We start from the raw sequence: 19,672 nt of genomic DNA, 5'->3' as shown, positions 1-19,672 counted from the left end.
AAGATGCCTATATCTAATGATAAAATGACTTAGAAACATAAAGTTGTGTGGTTATAAACCATTGTTCTGTGTTTGAACCAACGATTCGGACAGAGACTAGGATCACTGTCTCAGGTTCGAACCCTCTGGCTTGGCCAGCTCGCTTCCTTTTCCGGTTCGGTTGCCTGGTAACTCACAGTAAGCAGTGGGGGATGAAAACAGCAGTAGCTCAGGCTGGAAATAAAGCTACCTTTAAAGTACAGTTTTAATCAGCATATTCTGTCCGTGCATTTTCTTTAACCTGTTTTATTTTGCGGACGAATCATGACGTTAATTACGATTAAGGATGGCGAATACACGGCTACAATATACAAAATGGTCGGTAATGTTTGCTATCTAACGTTGGCTTGGTATGATTGCTGTCGATAATATTTATTGAGTCTTGTTGCACTTGTAGCTAGTTAGCTAGAGACCCGAGCTGCAACCTATTTATTTGGTTTAGGCTATTTAACAAGTCTTGTTTATTTGTTTGAGGCTAGCTAACTGCTTTACAAGCGGTTGTTAGCTAGACAACTAAAACGATATCAGGCACGTCTCTAAAGGGTTGCGTTGAAAACTCATTCTCGCATATCACAAGAAAACGTTAGCTACGTTAATGAACGTTATTAAATTAAGCTAACATTTGCTAACGTAAGGTAACTGTCTAGCTTGCTAGCCAATTGAATGCTCGACAATAAAGCACATTGCTTAACTATTGGCATTAACTATTAGCTAATCTTTGTCTTTCAGATCAAAGATGGGCGTTACGGAGAGGCTATCCACGTTCTCAGTAATGAACTTCAAAAACAGCTCAAAGTAAGTCAACGTAATTTTTTTTCAGCTTTAGTTATGTTGTTTTGACCAGCTTAATGTTACTTACCTTACCGTGTCATGTGTGTTAAATGGGCGCTACTGTGTGTGCATGAGTGCACGGTGTATTTGAACAGCTTATGGTTAAGTCTGTTTCAGATAGGACGTAGCCTATTAGCTAACGTTACTTAAATAGCCATTCCCCTAGCTAACTAACCTACTCCCAACCACAATAAAATGCTTGTTCTGGAGCAACGACCCAAGTGAGGAAAACGAACCAGAAGGAATGTTTTGAGGTAGCCTACTGGTTATGGATGTTGTGTTTTTAGCCAACTAGTCATCCACTGGAAAGGCAGTACACCAACCCTGGCTTAATTGTAATCTTCACAATACAGCCCTCTGTCCCAGCACCCTCAGGTGACCTAAACTGACAACAATATTAGAGTTCAAGCTTCATTCCATTTGGCCAAAACCAGCTTTCCATTCCAACAGATCTCTTGTTCACTTCTTTCACTTTTCCTCCTATGAAATCCACTTGAAATTTCCCTCTGAATCACAGTTCAGGTAGAATATCAGATTCCAGCAGGCCTGTCTCTTGTTGTTTCTTGGAGTGTGAAGCCAGCCCACAGAACTGAAAAATTGTTTTCTCAGCTAGGTGCTTTTTCAATGGCCCTCTGTCTTTTCTCAGATTGGCCGATGTGACAGGTCACATGAAGGTGGTCATTTTATCCAGAGAACAGAACTCATTTAGTCAGAGGACAGACCTAGGGCTCCATATAGACAGACTGTCCCAGATCTCTGCTGACCAATAGTACCCCATCACTGTGTTTGCTCACCAATCACTGCCTATTGTGTACAGTCTAGGGCAGCACTGTCCCTCCTGGGCTACTGCTACTACCATATGCAGGACTACATCAACGCAGCTGAGTGCTACGAGCAACTGACCCAGCTGCACCCAGAGGTGGAGGAGTACAAACTGTACTATGCCCAGTCACTGTATGGGGCTTGTGCATTCCCTGAGGCCATGAAGGCCACCTTTCTCCTGGACAACCCCAACAGCCACACCAAGGTAAGCACTTTGTCTCAAACAGGCATGTGCTCTCCTCCAAAGCACTTAACGTCAGCTGCCATTGTTTTTCACAACATAGTTCACAAGTTGGCCTCGACACAGACGTGAGTCAGACAGCACTTCATGCACAGCTCAACAGGTGGATTTGCAGGCATCTCATCGACCAATGGGAGAAGAGATGCTGTAATATTGGCTGACTGAAACTCTTCTGTACTTGAGCGACTCTAGAGTGATGGGAATCGCCCTGTGGGGCTGCTGGCCACAGCTGGATTTGAAACCTGACTGTTGGGCTCGTTCATGCATTAGAACAGCCTTACCACAGGGATTTCAAACTCAAGCCTGGGGACCCACCGTGTATGCTGCTTTTATTTCCAACCATTATTGCTAGCTGTCAGTGAGCCTTTAATTGTTATTAATTAGACATTGTTATTAATTAGACACTTAATGTCTACTGAAAGATGAGTTACCCTTTTAAGGTCACAGTATGTTGGAAATGGCTCTGTATGCCATGTAGAATGAATATTCCACATTCATGTTCCAAGGACTTTTAATCAGTCAGATCAACTAATGTATTTATGTTCTGTAATGTTCTGTATGGCAAATGATTCCTTTTGAAAGAAGTTACATTTTAAAATGGATTCAGTTATAGACTGACCGGTGAATCACTGGAGTCTTCATTTCTCAAAGTGTGGTCAGCTGTTCACTGACGTCACTGAAATTAAACTATTTATGAAAAATGAAGATCAGCAACAGAGCAAATGGAAATGAACCAAACCTGTGGAAGTAAGTAAAAGTACAAAATAATGTTTCAACTTAAACACATCTTCATCAACCTCATCAGCATATTGGCTATAACTAAAACCAGAATACACGGTGGCTCCCCAGGACTGAGTTTGAAAACCATTGTTTTAACAGGATGAGCCACGTGGAAGCACCAAATTTCACATTTTGTGAAGTTTTTTTGGATGCCCGGTGTTGATGTCTGAAGTTATAAACTTTTCTCACGGACTCACAGAGTTTGTCTCACAAAGCCTTATGTGGGCAAAATATAGGAAATTCAGCTGCAGACAGCTTTAAGTTATCTGGAAATATATGTAAATATTTACAGGATGAGCTCCCAGAAGAAAGGATTTGGTTGGTGTGTTTTGGTTGTTGGATGTGCCAAGTGCCTAACAAGTCAATGGCCCATGTATAAAACTATTTTAAAAAGGTCTGGCACATCCAAAAACAAGAAATGCTTGCCCTGGGTCTTGTTTCCTTATAGCGTAACACGAGGTGCTTTACAGAAAAGACAGTCCTGTAATTTTAACCTTTACAGTGCTTCCAGACAGTTGTCCACAATTTTTTATTTGCTTTTAAATTGAATTAGCATGATTAAAGTAGTCTGCTTGACCACTGACTGTTAACCATGGCATCTCATCCTTAAATAAAATCTATCCCTGCCCTTCAGCTGGTTCAAGAAAAAATGAATGTGAACATGAATGAAGGTGAAACACCCTCCTGTCATATTATGCGATGGTGCCAGTCTGTTTTGCTCAAACCAGTCTGGCTTGCTCGCGTGGAATCCAGTGATCTACCTTTGGATGATTTTCATGATCCTGACTGTCTCAGGTTCAATCTGATTTGACTAATTTAACACCTCACTGTATATAGTGACTACCAATTGGGGTTCTTATGAATATGAATTGCTTCATTGGATGAGTTGAAATTATTCAAAGTTAGAAACGATTTCATTGGATACTCAAATACACATACACAGTTTATATTGTAGCTCATTCACGTGTTCCGTGTCTGTGGTGATTTACTGCGACAAGTGTAAAAAGCATGATTAATGTTGGTCAAGGTTTTCAACATAATAAGAATAAATAGTACGTTTTCAAATAACATCCTGAACCGGCGAGTTGTCATGGGGCTAAAAAGCAATCAGCACTCTTCCAAAATGCTTTCAGCTAGAATGTATCCTGCTCATTTTCATCTGGTAGAGCAGATGGAGAAAACTTCGCTTTGACTAAACGGAAAGTCATCTTGTGTTATCTGCTATTTTTATCCAAACCGAGTTTCATAATAGACGTTCTGAGTCGGAGTGGTGTTTGGTTTTTCCCCTAACAGATGATAAAACTGCAGGCTGCCATTAAATATGGAGAGGAAGACTTGTCTGGGGCCAAGGTAAAAAAAAAATAAAACAAAAACAAGGAGTTTTTTTCCCCTTTCTGTTATGAACTGCAGAGGATATTTAGCATGCCTGAACATCATATGCGGTGCTACTGTGCTGAAAATGTGTAACCTTCACTGAGGACAAGCACTGAATTTTAAAGATGTACACTGAGAGGCAAAGGTTAGAGAGGGAAGGTTAGAGGATGACAGAATGAAGTCGGAAAGAAAAGGACGAGAGAGGGAGAGAATGGAAAGAACACAGAGGGAGAGAGACAAGTGAGGAGAGGGAGAGAAAGTGAGAGTGAAAGGGGTGACAGATGAGTTAAGTAAATAGATGTGGCAGGGGGAGCAGATGAAAGGTTGAAAGCGAGAGAAAGGGAAGAAAGGTATAAACAGAAAAGTGTGTGTGAGAGGAAACAATATGTGATAAAACTGATTATGTGTTTGAATGTGAGAGCAAGAATGTGTGACAGCAAGAAAAGGTGTGTGTGTGTGTGTGTGTGTGTGTGCTTGTGCGTGCACACGTTCATATATGCATGTGCATGCATGCATGCAGTAGGTATTGAAAAGTTGTTTTTGTGTGTCAGAGTCTGGTGGAGCAGCTGCCGCAGGACGACCCGGACTACGAGGTGGATCTGGGCTGTTTGCTCTACAAAGAGGGAGAGTATGAGGAGGCCTGCAAGAAGTTCATCACCTCCTTGCAGGTGCTGGGCTACCGTCCAGGTAAGCCATCCTGAAGGCCTTTTTTAAAAGTTGTGTATGTCGCTCTGGATAAGAGCATCTGCCAAATGCCTGTAACGTAATGTAATGCCTTTTGACTGACTGAATTCCAGCATCTCTTGCGGCCAAAAACATTCTCCGATAGGGGGAGGGATTCAGTGTCTGGATTTGAGTGAGGGAGGGTTTCAGTCGGTAAGGTGTCCCCTGCCTGGTGAAAAAGTCACTCACTCTGCTTGTGCCAAATTGTGCAGCCCCATGGTGCAGGAAGTTCAGCTGGTACATAATGTAACAAAAACAACTGGCAACTTTGGGGGACACGTGCGGTGGTGAGCACGCTCCCAAATTCATGGAGGATGCTGCAGTAATGCTACAGGCCTACAGGTGACTGCTACTGTCAGATTAAGGCCCAAAAAAGGAAAACTGAGAGGTTTAAGCTCTTTTGAAAAGAACTGGGATGGGTCGTCTGGGTAGTGTAGAGGTATAAGCACTCGCCTACCACCGCAGAGACCCGGGTTCAGTCCCCGGCAAGGGTACTTCAGGCTTGGTCAGACGTTCTTACGAACACAATTGGCCGGTGAGGGTATGAGTACTGCTCGTTGCATTAGCGACTCCTACGGGTTGGTCGGGGCGCCTGTTCAGCTGGGCGGGGATCCTGGGGAGACAGCGTGCGTTACGCTCTCCCAGTGAAACTCCTCGCTGTCAGGTGAAAAGAAGCGGTTGGTCTACACCCTCCCCAGAATGATAGAGGATAGCGCATCGACCAGGACTGTGATACACACAAGGAATTGGTATAACGAGAAAATGGGAGAAAATGGCAAAAAAAAAAGAAAAGAACTGGGACAGGAAGTTGTGTCTGTTCTGTAGTTTTAGCATCAGTAATAGAGTCCCTCCTGGACCAGCCCTGGCTGAGTCTGCCATTTGAAGAATGGGTCTGAATAGTTCTCCTGCAAAATCCATCAAGTGAAACATTTGTAACTATGGCAACAGCTGGGGTAGCAATTTGGTTCTGTGTGGTTTTGGAGAAAGAGCAGGGAGCTTATGACCCGCAGGCCTGCGGCGAGGCGCGTTCTAAAAACAGCGGGCGTGACCGTGACGTTCGGGCCTGGAGCACAGCGAGCAGGAACCCGCCCTCTTTCTCGTTGCAGATCTGTCGTACAACGTGGCCCTCTGCTACTACAGCATGAAGCAGTACGCCCCGGCCCTGAAGTACATCGGGGACATAATCGAGCGCGGGATCAGGGAGCACCCCGGTGAGAGAGGCCTGCACACCGGCAGACCGAGTGGCCTAATCCGCCTCAGCCCGTCTCCAAGTCCAAGTGTGCCGAAGGAATCCACACTGACCTGGTTTAATGAGTCACCTTCCTGTTATGTGTAACGCCATCTGCGGCGATAAATCCATGTGAAACGTAAAAGAAAGTGCAGTTTACCTTTGTGCTAGGTACAGTTTTAAAAATGTCGGTCTGACAAAAAAATACACAAACAATTGGATTATGGTTTTTTTGTGAATTGCTTTGTCTGTATCCCCTAAATTTAAATTTAATCCTCAAAAAACTTTTGTTTCACGGTTCCCCTCTGAACCAGTCAAATTATCATATAGCTCAGGAAGTAAGAGCGGTTGTCTGGCAGTCGGAGGGTTGCTGGTTCGATCCCCCGCCCTGGGAGTGTCAAAGTGTCCCTGAGCAAGACACCTAACCCCTAATTGCTCCCAACGAGCTGATTGGGGCCTTGCATGGCAGCCTTTCGCCGTTGGTGTGTGAGTGTGTGTGTGAATGGGTGAATGAGAGGCATCAATTGTAAAGCACTTTGGATATATCAATATATAGATAAAAGCGCTATATAAATGCAGTCCATTTACCATTTACCATCATATTCTCTGAGTGTGAATGCATGCTTCTGAAGTAGCCTTACTTATTTAAATTCATGTTTCTGAAGTAGCCTTACTTTTTTAGTTTTGATAATTACAGGTTGTCTCCAAAAACAGCTGGAAAATGGTGAAAACCATGTCAGTGTGTGTTTATATATTTTTTTTCTTCTTTTACCTCAGAGCTCAGTGTTGGCATGACGACGGAAGGCATTGATGTTCGAAGTGTGGGGAACACTCTGGTCCTGCATGAAACTGCGCTGATAGAGGCCTTTAACCTGAAGGCGGCCATCGAGTACCAGCTGAAAAACTGTAAGAGCATTATGTGCAGCCTGTACACAATGTTCTAAATAGCTGAGCTAAAATGCTGCTTAGATTTATGGGTATGGCCATTTTCAGGTCATGATGTTGTATCGAACATTGTGTCATGCGGTCTAAGTAGTCCCTGTTTTTTGTACCTTCGGTAATATTTTTCAGAAATTGAATGATCGGTAATTCTAGTACAATTTCAGAGATATGAACTTTGGTTGACCAGTCAAAGTTACGGACTGACTGGTCAACCAATCCAGGCATTACCATAGTAGTAGCATAAGGAGTTACTCCTATTTATACGATACATAGTTTTTGTTTATTACAACTGGTGAAAAAAGTGAGCATTACATGGAAATGAGTTGCACATAAATGTGTGCTGGGTCTGTCCAAAATCAAGACAAGATTGTGGGGTTACCGTACCATAAAATTGGCATTAAATTACACTTTTCCAATAGTTTCCCTAACCAGTGTGTCTGGCACCAGGGGGAGATTTCCTTTGGGACAGAGCAGAAAATTGAAAATGATGACTGATTTTTGGACAGCTCGCTGAGGCATTGGAAAGGAGAGGAGAGAGCTCTGTGCCTCCCCGAGGGCCACGATCACAGGGGCCACGCCCGCCTTTCATTATATGCGCACACCAGGGCAAGACTTGTACCGGTGCTGCCCAAATTGAAAATCAGGATTAATGTTGTTCTGTGGAGGCATAGAGGATGGCAGGATTTTACCTGTTTGTGCATCTGTCTGTGGTACTCCTCCCAAGTTCATTATTCCCTCCTAAAAAAGTTATATAAGTTTGTTCACAGCAAATATGAAAGTCTTTTTTCTTTTATTTATTTATTTATTTTTAGTTTTTTGGAAGAATACACTTGGACACACACTCAGTGGTGTACCCTGGAATCATTAGGTGTTTTGGGTCTTTTAACATCAGAGGGGCGATATAGCTCAGGAGGTAAGACCGATTGTCTGGCAGTCGGAGGTTGCGTTCAAACCCGCCTGGCATGTCAAGTGTCCTTGAGCAGACACTAACCTAACCTCAACTGCTCTGCAATGAGAGGCATCAATTGTAAAGCGCTTTGGATAAAAGCGCTATATAAATGCTGTCCATTTACCATTTACCATACCCTCGCCCAGGTGACCCAGCCAAGGGTAATCAGGCCTCGGCTTGTTTTCAGGCCTTCGCCCACGGATCGCTACTCTTGATCCACAGTCGCATAGAGGCACGTTCTTCTGCCTTCTTTACCAACAGACTATCTGCCTGCAAGCCTCGGTCAAGTCCAGGGGGCTGTAGGCCCTACGGAGGGACTGCCCTGTGACCCCCTTCACCCCACTTCAGTGGGTTCGCGTCTCCCTTTGCCACCTGTTGCTCTGGCACTGTTCCTCCAGCTCAGCGTACTTTCCCCTCTTTCTCTCATTGGCCTCCTCGATATGGTCTTCCCAAGGGATGTTGTGCTCCGAGAGGATGACCTGATTGGAGGTTTTGGATAGCAGGACAATGTCTGGCTGCAGTGATGTAGCTGCAATGTATTCCGGGAACTTAAGCTGTCTCACTAGATCAACTCTGCAGCCCTGGCGAATGAGATGGCTTTCTTCGCTGTGCGGAGGTGCCTGCAGTGGGTGGTCCCACTACAGATGGTATCTGCTGTGGTCTTTAGGACTTGGCCATGATGCCAGCGGTAGTGCCCCTCACCCAGGGCAATTGGACAACAGCTGAGGATGAGCTCAAAGGTACCCCTCTTCAGGTACAGTGGGCTGGAATCCCTTGTCGGTAAATCTAGGCCTTAAAGTTTCCAGGTGGACCTGACTTCTCTACAGCGACCGGCCAGGGCCTCTAGCTTCCTGGTTATTTGTCCGTATCGCTGTTGTATCTTTCAGGCTGAAGTTGAGCGCCTTGCCCAGGCTCTTCGCTGGCTTCTCCGTGATGGATGGTGATTGGTGTCGTGCCAATGACAAAGTGAAACTTGTCGATAATCTTCGGCTGAAGTCATGCCAATGGCAATGCAAAACTTGCCGACGATCTTCCACCTCTTCAGCACCGGGTATCTGGATTTCACTGGCTTAAAGAGCTCACGCGATCAGGTCCTCCAGACCCTTCAGGGTCCACCTGCCCCCCAGGACAGAAGACATAGTGACTGTCAGATCATCCATGTCTGCCTTGATGGAATGTTTTCACACATCCTGTAAAGGACTCTCACTGCTCTCTTTTCCCCCCAAGCCAAAACTTTCTGCTGCTAGGCGAATGATGATATAGTGGTCATTGTCTGGAAATGCCTGTCGACCTCACCCTTGGCTGTTGCTTCCAGTACAGAGTCGGTCTTCATCTTCGTCAAACTGGAGCCACTTGCTTCTCTTCCTCGCTGGAGGCCTCTTAACCTGCCGCAGCTCCGAAGCTTTGTGCGGGGTTGGGGCTTGCACCACTTGGGGTTTCCTGGCACTGTGAGGTGACTCCTGGCCGAGCTCCTCCTGCGTCTCACCAGGAGTAGTTCCTGAGCGCAGTGGCGCATGTAGCGACTAATATCTATTTCAAAATATGCCAGGGTGTACAGCAAACGTTACATTTCACCATAAATAAAGCCGAATATTCTACGAAATGCCCTCGTTGCTACACGTGTGCCGGCAGCTATATCTGATTTTTTTTTCAATTTATGCATATTTGTTGTTGCATATTTAATTCTTAAATTGTTTATTAAATCTTTAATTAATACAGTGTATATTTTAGCGAAGGTTTTGTTCTGTGAATTGATTAGAGAGCGCCACAGCCGCAGGTTGTACTGTGGATAACCGTACTCAGTGCATTTCCCTCAACCCCACAGTGTGTGTGTACCAGCTGTGTTTGGTACGGTAATGAGAGATGCACACTGTGTATTAACCTGTTCCTCCCTTCCTTTCTCCTGCTTTCCCTGTCTTTCTCTGCTCTCTCTCTCTCTCTTTCTCTCCCTTTCTCCCTGAAGTTGACGCAGCACAAGAAGCTTTGACGGACATGCCCCCCCGGTCCGAGGAGGTAGGCGGAGCATTCGCAAGCCTTACGAAACGTTCACTCAAAAAATGGGACCCATACCACGATTTGTTATCACAGAGATGCTCATCAGAAGTGGGTAACTGCTTAAGACCAGAACGGTAAATTTATAAGAAAAGAGGTGCATAGATTAGTGGAATGTAGATGCAACTGCAAAGTGCTGACAATGGCCCAGAGTCCTATAGGTCTATGGATAATTGTCTGTAATGTGGTCCAGGGAGGGAGGGTTTCACTGGTTATTGTATTCCCAATCTCCTCACTCAGTAGCACCCCCTCTGGTACCTCACTGCACCTGCATTTGGTCTGCCACTGCCAGCTGTGTCTGCTGCACTGTCCTCTAGTACTCTGTTGTGAGCAATGACCAGCTTGGTTCATTTTAAATTGAGTGGTGTACATATTTCATTTTTAGGTGTTGCATACTCACTGCTCCCCGGAGGCATTAAGATTCTCAATTAAAACACAGACACCCTGACAGTGTTTGGTTAGATGTACCATTCATTCCTGTACACTGTACACAGTATAAGTCAAAGATAAAAACAGCAATAAATAACTGGTTTGCTGGGAAATTAATATTTTCTTAGCTGTAAATCAGATCTGGGCGAAATATGATTTGAATTCCTTTTCAATCATTTTTCTGTTCCTGACTGAGCTTGCCTGATGTGGTGGAATGGGCCTGAATGCAGAAACCGAAACCCCACCCATCTGGCACTCCAGGCGGGTTCAGTCAAGCACTCAGCGTATCAAAGGTTTTCAGTAGTGTTTCAGGCAAGTCTGTAAATCCAACAAATAAATCTATCTATAGACTCATAGAGAAATATTGCATCCCAGATTTTCTGGCACAAGCTACTGTAAAATCTGTTGAATGAGACAAATCATATCATTTTTTTTATAAATAAAAAGTGAGGGTGTGTCTTTGTCTAATGTTACCAGTGTGTATTCAATGTCCGTTAAAGATGTTTGGTGAAATATCCTTTACATCCAGCACTTTCAATACTTTCCTGTCCAAAATTGAAGCTGCCTGATTGGTTCACTGATTAGTGCCCTGATTGGCTGGATCTGTCAGGAGCAGCTCTGTGAAAGGAAACAAGCATAAAGAGTAGAACAGGGATTAACAGTTATTGCTGTAGACTAAACAGATGGTCGACTCCATATTCATAACATTGAAAGTGCTGTCTCCCATCTGTTAAACTGAAAACATTCTAAATTCTACACCATGAGCCAATACAGCACTGGAAACTGTTACTAACCAAAACTTCCTGTAGTGTAGGAAAATGGAACATAAGAGTCTACCATCTGGTTAGTCTATAGTAATGTCTGCTGAATCCTTTTTGGTTTGTGGTTGTCGTTCTGCCAAAGCTTACAATAGAGAACAAAGACGCTTCATACAACTTAAAACAATTATGAAATGTCTTTTAAGGCCACTGGTGGAAAAAAATATATAATGGGATACAGCAGTTTCCCTTTTGTTGTGATCCTTAAACCTATTTATTGAATAACTTGGGTATTTGTACTTGGACATACCAAGCCTACACAATGCTCAGCATTGCCACTTTCTCTGGGTTTCATTCTTGTATAGAACCACATTTGGTAGCTTTTTGAACCTATTTAAGATGAAGTGAGATGAACGGTAACAGCCTCTGGAGTCACGTGTGTATGGAGAACTCTGTGCTGAAGACATCATCTCCTGGCTCCCTTCCTAAAGCAGTCTGGAAAATTCCTTCAGTACTGCAGTACTGTTCTTACCCTGTGATCCTTCGGTCATCTGTCAGTATGTGTGTGTGTGTGTGTGTGTGCGTGCGTGTGTGCTTATGTGTATGTGTGTGTGTATGAGTCTATGATTTTGGGTCTGTGTGTGTGTGTGTGTGTGTGTGCGCGTGCAAGCGCATGTGTGTGCTTGTGTGTGTATGTGTGTATGAGTCTATGATTATGGGTCTCTGAGTGTGTGTGTGTATGTATATGTGTCCGTGTTTGTGTGTGTATGAGTCTATGATTATGGGTCTCTGAGTGTGTGTATATGTATATGTGTCCGTGTTTGTGTGTGTATGAGTCTATGATTGTGGGTCTCTGAGTGTGTGTGTGTGTGCATGTGTGTGTATGAGTCTATGATTGTGGGTCTCTGAGTGTGTGTGTGTATGTGTACTGGCCACTGGCATCGTGATGCACACCTGCTCTGTGGAATGAAAGCGGGCTGCAGGGACATGTCCTTATGCACTGATCACTTGGCAAGGACATTCAGCCTCTTCAGTCAGTTCAGCTCCACATAACCCCTTACACGCCATGACCCTGGTCTGCTGGAGAGATATCAGTGAGCACTCATACAGTACAGTTCTGAAGGAGAGAGCCTGGGCTGGTAGTGATATTAAAGCTGTTTTAAAGCTGATATAAAAAAGCTTCGCTTTTTGGACCAGGAACAGTCACACCAACTCTAATTGATAATGTGACATGTTGGATACATGCTGCCATGATGCAGTGTTCTTTAATTTGGTAGATGTTCTTTTGTGATACTATTTGCTCATATTTACTTAAGTTTTAATACAACACAGTATTGCTCTTGCATAGCAGTGAATGCATATGCATTGATGTAAAGCATGAATGTAAATTGTTATTTTAAATGTTAAATTGTATATGATAAAGTTTTAATTAGAAAGTACACAACAGTATGAGTTGTGCATACTCATGAGTACATACTCATACTTGAACTAGTTTTCTGTCATATTCATATTAAATAACTTGCCGGGGAATATTAATGAAGTGGCACTCCTAAATCCATTCGCCAGCAGTCAAGGCCATATGCTGGGAACACAGCTGTGCAATGAAATCTTATTTCATTTTAATTATTTAAATTACCATTTTTTCTGAGTCTGGGAACTCCGGGGGTTAAGTGTTAATATCCTGCATTAGCCAGTGCTTACGTTTCTATTCACCGTCTTCACTGTCCTCGCATTTGGAGGTGTACACCTCATCTCTGCTGGAAAGGTCCCTCGAAACATGTTGTCAGGCGGTTATCTCCAAATGAACTGATCTCCTTTCCCGTGGCCCCTCTGTGGATCACCCTTCACCCAGTTTGGAAATGTGTGATGTGAGACACCAGCTCCAAAGGGCAAGCCACTGTGACTTGATAACTACTGCCCTCTAGTGGAGGCTTGCCACAAGTGCAGTATTTTCCCACTGCCTGTGTTAATGGGAGGACATTGCACTTGTGACAAGTTATTTTTCACATATTTGAAGGTTAGCAATTCATTTGTTTTTCGTGCTATTGATATGTAGTTAATATATTGTTATGCGTGAAAAGCACTTGGCATTTGCTGAAGTGCATTTCAGGGTTTTGAGTTTTCATATCAAACTGCACTCACCACTCATGGTCCGGTACTGCATTAAATAAACAGAATCTCTTGTATTATTTCACTTGATTTGCATGTTTCTGGCACTACTGCTGACTACTACTATCTTTGTTATTTTAATGCCAGGAACATCTCTTTAGCAGTAACACAATACCATACTTTATCTGAAGCACACACTTTAGCTCAAATAGAGGTAAAAGAGGATAAGCTGCTTTAATTCTGTGGTTTGGCTGAATTGGATTGTTCTGGAGTAGATTGCATTACATTATATTGGATTGTTTGTTCGGTCCTGCAGTGAGTTGTGTTGTATTGTATTGTATTATAGGAGCTGGACCCAGTAACCCTTCACAACCAGGCCCTGATGAACATGGACTCCAAGCCCACAGAGGGCTTTGAGAAGCTGGCCTTTCTCCTGCAGCAGAACCCCTTTCCCCCGGTTACCTTCGGCAACCTGCTCCTGCTGTACTGTAAATACGAGGTGAGCTTGTGCAGTGGATTCTGGGTAATAGCCCCATATATTGGGTCAGTTTTTAAGGACCCCAGGGGGGCTTACCAGGACCTAAGCACACAGCTATTGTCTAGCACAGGGGTCCTGGGGAGCTGAAGGGTGTGCTTACCAAATTTTTACATGCATGTTGAATGGCGGTTTCAAGGTGAACATTTTAGGAAACAGCCGGAGTTTCCAAGCAGAAGACCAAAACAAGGTTGTTTTTGGGGATTTTTAGAATGCCGTTTAGGTGCTGGGGACATTAAGCACAAAGCAGCTCCGATGTATGTTGGCAGTGTAATGGCAGTATAATTTTAGTGTCAGCCAGCCTCCCGTATGTTTCAGCATGTTGCCAGGAGATTTAGCTGACTGGGCCTCATGGAAAATCATGGAGGTCATATTTTTTTCAAAAATGAACCCATTAAACCTTTTTTAATGCATCTGCATGAGAACATTTTATTTCACGTTCAAAGCGGCGATCCTGCTGTGGTCGGTGAACACTAATGGGGTCATTACAAAAAAAGGAACCTGTTGTTTGAAGTGTTTTATATAAGAAACAGTCACTCCGAGTAGCATTTGGAAAGTAATGTGATTTGAATTAGGCTATAATGGTTCTTGCTTGGCTATCTTCGCAGTACTTTGACCTGGCTGCAGATGTTTTGGCGGAAAATGCACATCTGACGTACAAGTTCCTCTCTCCGGTAAGAAAACACATTTGGTTTGGAACTAAATCTGGGTCTGTTTTCATGACAATACTTTGTGTTTTGCCTCAGTTGGGCATTCCTAAAAAGAAGCCACTGAAAAGTTTGGTATGCTGTGTATCTTTCAGTGTTTCATACACCTGTAAAACATTTCTTTTCAGTATCTCTACGAGTTTTTGGATGCCATGATAACCTGCCAGACTGCACCAGAGGAGGTAAGTATGGCAATGTTGCAATATGCCAACATGTTCCAGATGTTGAGAAATGTATTTTTTCTTTGGAATGTTTTTAGCTTTGAAATTTTTTTTTTAATGAACATACCACTCATCCAGCGCTAAGTTTCATGTATTGATTAATCAGTTAATGAACTGGACAGTCCCATGTAAATGCTAAAGTGGTAAGGAGGAATTAGCACACATTACAACAATGACCATTTTATAACAAGACATTTTATACAAAAGATTTAAACATGCTTACTTTATTGATAAGCAGAGAACATGAGCCTAGAGCTATGAAGTCCCTGCAGGAACATGTCACCTGGCACATTTATGACACATCATTGTATCAGCCATAATCATAGCTTTGGGCAGATACTGAGACGTCCCCTATGTTATCACGCATCTCTAGTTTGAGAGTGCAGTACTGATTCCGCCTTCGGGCTCTGCTCCATAAACGCAGGCCTTTCGCAAGTTTGATGAGATCGCGGGGAAACTGACGGAGCAGCTGCGCAAACTGACCAAGCAGGTGAGGCGCCACCGCGCATGCGCCTCCCCGACCCCACCCGCGCCTCCCTGATCCTGCCCGCCCCTCCCCGACTCCACCCGCGCCTCCCCAACCCCCAGACTGAGGGGACGCCTCGCGCCCGGCGCACCGAACCTCTTTAAACTAACGGTCATTCGGCCTTAATCGGACCTCCTCATTTCTCTCCACCAATCAGGTCCAGGAGGCCAGGCATAACCGTGACGACGAGGTCGTGAAGAAGGCCGTCCACGAGTACGACGAGGCGCTGGAGAAGTGAGTGGCCTTCCGTTCACATAGAGAGCACTGGGCTTTCCCCCCTGAGCGTCTGCTGCCCTGCTGGCGTGGCTCAGATACAATCAGACCTGAGATCTCTACCCATCCAGCATCCCTTTCTGCTGCTTTGAGTGCCGTACCCTTCTACCCACAGTGCCCTGCTACAGGATACATACCCATTCTCCTCCATTGTAGTGTTACAGGTTCAGAGCCAACTCGCCCTCAGTAATGTATAATCAGATTTGAGTTTCACACCCAGTCAAGCTTCCTTTGTGCTGTTATGGGTTCATTACCCATGAGCCCACAGTGTGCTCTTAGGGGCTCCTGACCCGCTCACTCAGTGTGCTGCTGTCGGTTGCAGGTACATCCCTGTGCTCATGGCTCAGGCCAAGATCTACTGGAACCGGGAGAACTACCACATGGTGGAGAAGATCTTCCGCAAGTCGGTGGAGTTCTGCAACGAGCACGACGTGTGGAAGCTCAACGTGGCGCACGTGCTCTTCATGCAGGAGAACAAGTACAAGGAGGCCATCGGCTTCTACGAGCCCATCGTCAAGAAGCACTACGACAACGTGAGTGCGACTCCCTCTGCGTTTCGCACGCCTGACTTTCAGTCCGAATCTCCCTGGAGCCTTATCCAGCGTCCCAGTCTTTTAATGTCATTATAACCAATCAGTGAATAGAGTCGTTATGACCGATCAGTGTGCAGAGCCATTATAACCAATCAGTGAGTAGAATATAAGTCCCCAGAAGTGTGCTGTCAAAGAAATGGCCTCCCTTGTTTGTTTGTGTTGTGATGAGACATTGAGGATTGTTACTTTCTCAGCAGGTACCTACATGACTTACAGATTTAACATGGAGGATCTCGGTCATGGCCTGGAAGGCTGTGGTGCCTGCAGGTTGTTGTGGTTTGCTTTCAATCTGCAGCCACGTTTGGCCTTGGAAATAAGGCCTGTGGACTCTTCACACCACGGCTTAAATGAAGCACTTGAGTGCTGAAAAACCAAACCCAGCTGCACTGGACATCATGTCCAGAAACACTGCAAGCTCTCCAGCACTGGAGCTTAGAGGCCTCGCTTTACATTAGCATCCATTTACACAGTTGGGTTTTCCAGGAGGTCTTGAGAGTGGGAATGTCGTCCGCATCATGAACACTACAGAAACCCTACACGGAATGACCTAGAAATGGCAATGACCCTGAACCCCAAATTGTCTTGTGCTCTTGTGCCTGCCAGCTGGAGCAGTGTAACATTCAGGAATGTCCGTGCAGGAGAAAGCCTTCGGTAAAACGTGCCTCTGACCTTTGATCTTTGCTGCCTTCCTGGTTGGAGATTTGTTTGTGAATCACCTGTTTGCGGTCCTGCATGGGAGTTTCTGTGTGGTGAATTGAAGTGTTTTCCGTTTGTTTTTTGTTCCAACTGGGTTTCATACTATTTCTTGCGGCGGAATAATGTTTCTGTTGCCCAAACCCCCAGATCCTGAACGTCAGTGCAATCGTCCTCGCCAACCTGTGTGTGTCCTACATCATGACGAGCCAGAACGAAGAGGTGAGTGCGATCACATGGCCATTTTCTAATAAGCAATTGGCAAAAAGCTACACAAGAGAAATGGTGGTTTAACAAGGGGAAGAAAAAGAAAAGGAAATGATTGGCTGGATATTTAAATATGGTGGTCCAGCATGTTCCTTAGGAAATATGCCTGCAGTCTTTTCCTTGAACGTGAATAGAAAGCGTTGATTTCTGAAGGTTGAGTGTGGTGTGCTTCTGTCCTGCAATGCTTTTGTAAAGGCAGAGGAGCTGATGAGGAAGATCGAGAAGGAGGAGGAGCAGATATCGTACGACGACCCCGATAAGAAGGTCTTTCATCTGTGCATTGTCAACCTGGTAATCGGGTGAGTCCTGCCTCATAGAGCTGCTGCTATTGGTACTTTTATTTTATTTGCTATTGGCCCTCACACTCGCCAATCACAGTGCCACTATGACTCACAGAGCTGATATTATCTGTACTTATATTCACCAATCGCAGTGTGACTCTCTGAATCCATAGTCTGTAGCTTTTCCTTTTTTAAACTGATAGGATGAAGAACCCACTGTGACACATTGACAAAATATGTACAGAATTTTATGTTTCATATATAAACTGATCAACACCTGGATTACATTATGGTGTCCTGATTAGTGGGCAGTTGATTTGTGACATTAAGAAATTGTATTTTGTGTTACACACATGCCCCCTTCATGTAATCTCTCTGCATTTACCCTGTAGAACCCTGTACTGTGCTAAAGGGAACTACGACTTTGGCATTTCCCGTGTGATTAAGAGCTTGGAGCCATACAATAAGAAGGTATGGCCACTTGTTACATTGTAAACAGGGCTAGCTTGGCCACTTTGAATAGCTGTTTCTGTGCTTTGCAGTTCATCACTGACCTTGTTTGTATAGTGTAGAATCTTTTTTATGTGGTTCTTTTATCTTTCCTCAAACTCGTTAATAACCGTTCCCCCAAAAAAGGAGTGTGTGTGAGGTTTTGGATGTCGGGGGCTAGTGGTCGCTGAGGCGCTGTTTCTGATTGGTCGCGCAGCTGGGGACGGACACGTGGTTCTACGCGAAGCGCTGCTTCCTGTCGCTGCTGGAGAACATGGCCAAGCACATGATCATGCTGAGGGACACCGTGGTGCAGGAGTGCGTGCAGTTTCTGGAGCACTGTGAGAGTACGTCTTAGGCCTCTGCTACAGGCGCACAGCTGTACATATTATTATTATTATTATTATTATTATATTATAGGGGTAGTACTAAGTAGTATATATTTGGTAAGTTGTACATATGAGAAAGGTCAAGGTCATGTGGCAGCCCTTCCACAGCTGGTGTGTTTCTTCGTGAGTAGACTGAAAAAGACTTTAAAATGACATGCTACTCTAGTACGACTGCTGCATTTGCAGTTGGTATGATTTCACCTGTGGCATTTTACATAGGTCAGATTTTTTAAATGAGTTTCATACCAGGGCTGGACGTGGTGTCCCAGAGATTGGATTAAGTGGTGTTGCATTACCGCCAACAGCAGTTAAGGGAAAGGAAAACGCTTTGTTTCCACGTTAATCAACAGAACAATTTTTTTTTTCTTTTTTTTCTCTTTCCTTTCTCAAGTTTACGGAAAGAACGTTCCAGCCATCATCGAGCAGCCGCTGGAGGAGGACCGGCTGCATATTGGCAGGAACACTGTGACCTACGAGTCCCGCTTGCTCAAAGCACTCCTCTACGAAATCACCGGCTGGAATCAATGAGCCGCGAGCCGTTTTTTAAGAGGCACCCCGTGAAATTAAATTCACGGAAAGAGTTTAGTCGAATGAGACTGGGACTCTGAAAACAGCTTTTTAAGGACCGCTGGTCACTGATGAGGACCGTTCACATGATCTGCAGTGCACATCCATCAAGAAAAGTTTCTACTGAATTCTTATTTTTCAGAATGTTCTGATAAACTGGAATATCCAGTTTAGCTACACATGTTAAATGACAATTCTAAAGAAAACAATTGATAATTTTTCATTGGGCAGTCTATTGTTGTCTTTATCCTGAATTGGCTTTGTGAAACCAATAGATCAATTATTTTTCACCAGTCAGCTCTCAAATGTATTCAGTTATATAACAGAGCTGAATAATGCAGGAGATGTATCATCTTTCATTGGTTCTTATTTATATTGCAATGCTATTTTGTCAGCTGAAAAATAGGTTATTTGTCCAATTACTCAACCTTACACCTGTAACATAGTATGCATATAAAGAAGAGAATCACACCTATTTAATTACAAAACACATTTAGATGTTGCCTATGTTATTGTTGAAATTTGTTTGGTCATTTTAAAGCAAGTGGATATTTAACCTTTATGACACAACAGACATTGCCCTCTCATGAATTTCATGCCTTGAAGATTTTCAAATGTAGTATCCTATATTTATTTTTCTATTTAATAAAAATATACATAAAAAACATGAATTCTGTATTCCTGTCTTCTTACATCTGGTTTATGTGTTATATATTTTTTAAAAGCCAAATTAAATGACTGTGACTGTTTAATTTGAAGTTACACTATGACTATGCGCAGGACTGTGTTGGAGGACTCAGCCAAACATCCACTAACGCGGATTCAAACAAAGGTTGCAATGTCCCTTTAAATCA

General features: G+C 43.9%; 1 protein-coding gene across 2 annotated transcripts; it reads left to right on the top strand.

Moving 5' to 3' along the window:
* The first annotated feature begins 134 nt into the window (after nt 1-134).
* On the top strand, nt 135-19,489 carry ift70 (intraflagellar transport 70). 2 transcript variants are annotated; one of them, XM_064315082.1, is made up of 20 exons: nt 135-357; nt 769-834; nt 1,688-1,897; nt 4,007-4,063; nt 4,639-4,774; nt 5,917-6,021; nt 6,816-6,944; nt 9,893-9,942; nt 13,624-13,776; nt 14,421-14,486; nt 14,648-14,701; nt 15,165-15,230; nt 15,424-15,500; nt 15,862-16,072; nt 16,736-16,783; nt 16,976-17,047; nt 17,288-17,391; nt 17,766-17,844; nt 18,080-18,209; nt 18,643-19,489. In XM_064315082.1, exons 1-20 carry the CDS (start codon nt 304-306, stop codon nt 18,777-18,779), a joined length of 2,004 nt encoding a protein of 667 aa, XP_064171152.1. In that variant the 5' UTR covers nt 135-303; the 3' UTR covers nt 18,780-19,489. The 2 variants fall into 2 exon arrangements, with proteins under 2 accessions (XP_064171152.1, XP_064171153.1); XM_064315083.1 differs by lacking the exon at nt 16,736-16,783 and having other exon boundaries at nt 136-357.
* Nucleotides 19,490-19,672: the final 183 nt, after the last annotated feature.

Source organism: Anguilla rostrata, chromosome 17 (genome assembly GCF_018555375.3).
Source record: "Anguilla rostrata isolate EN2019 chromosome 17, ASM1855537v3, whole genome shotgun sequence".
NCBI lineage: Eukaryota > Metazoa > Chordata > Actinopteri > Anguilliformes > Anguillidae > Anguilla > Anguilla rostrata.
Note: the sequence above shows the minus strand (reverse complement) of the source record. Positions and strands in the feature narration are given on the sequence as shown.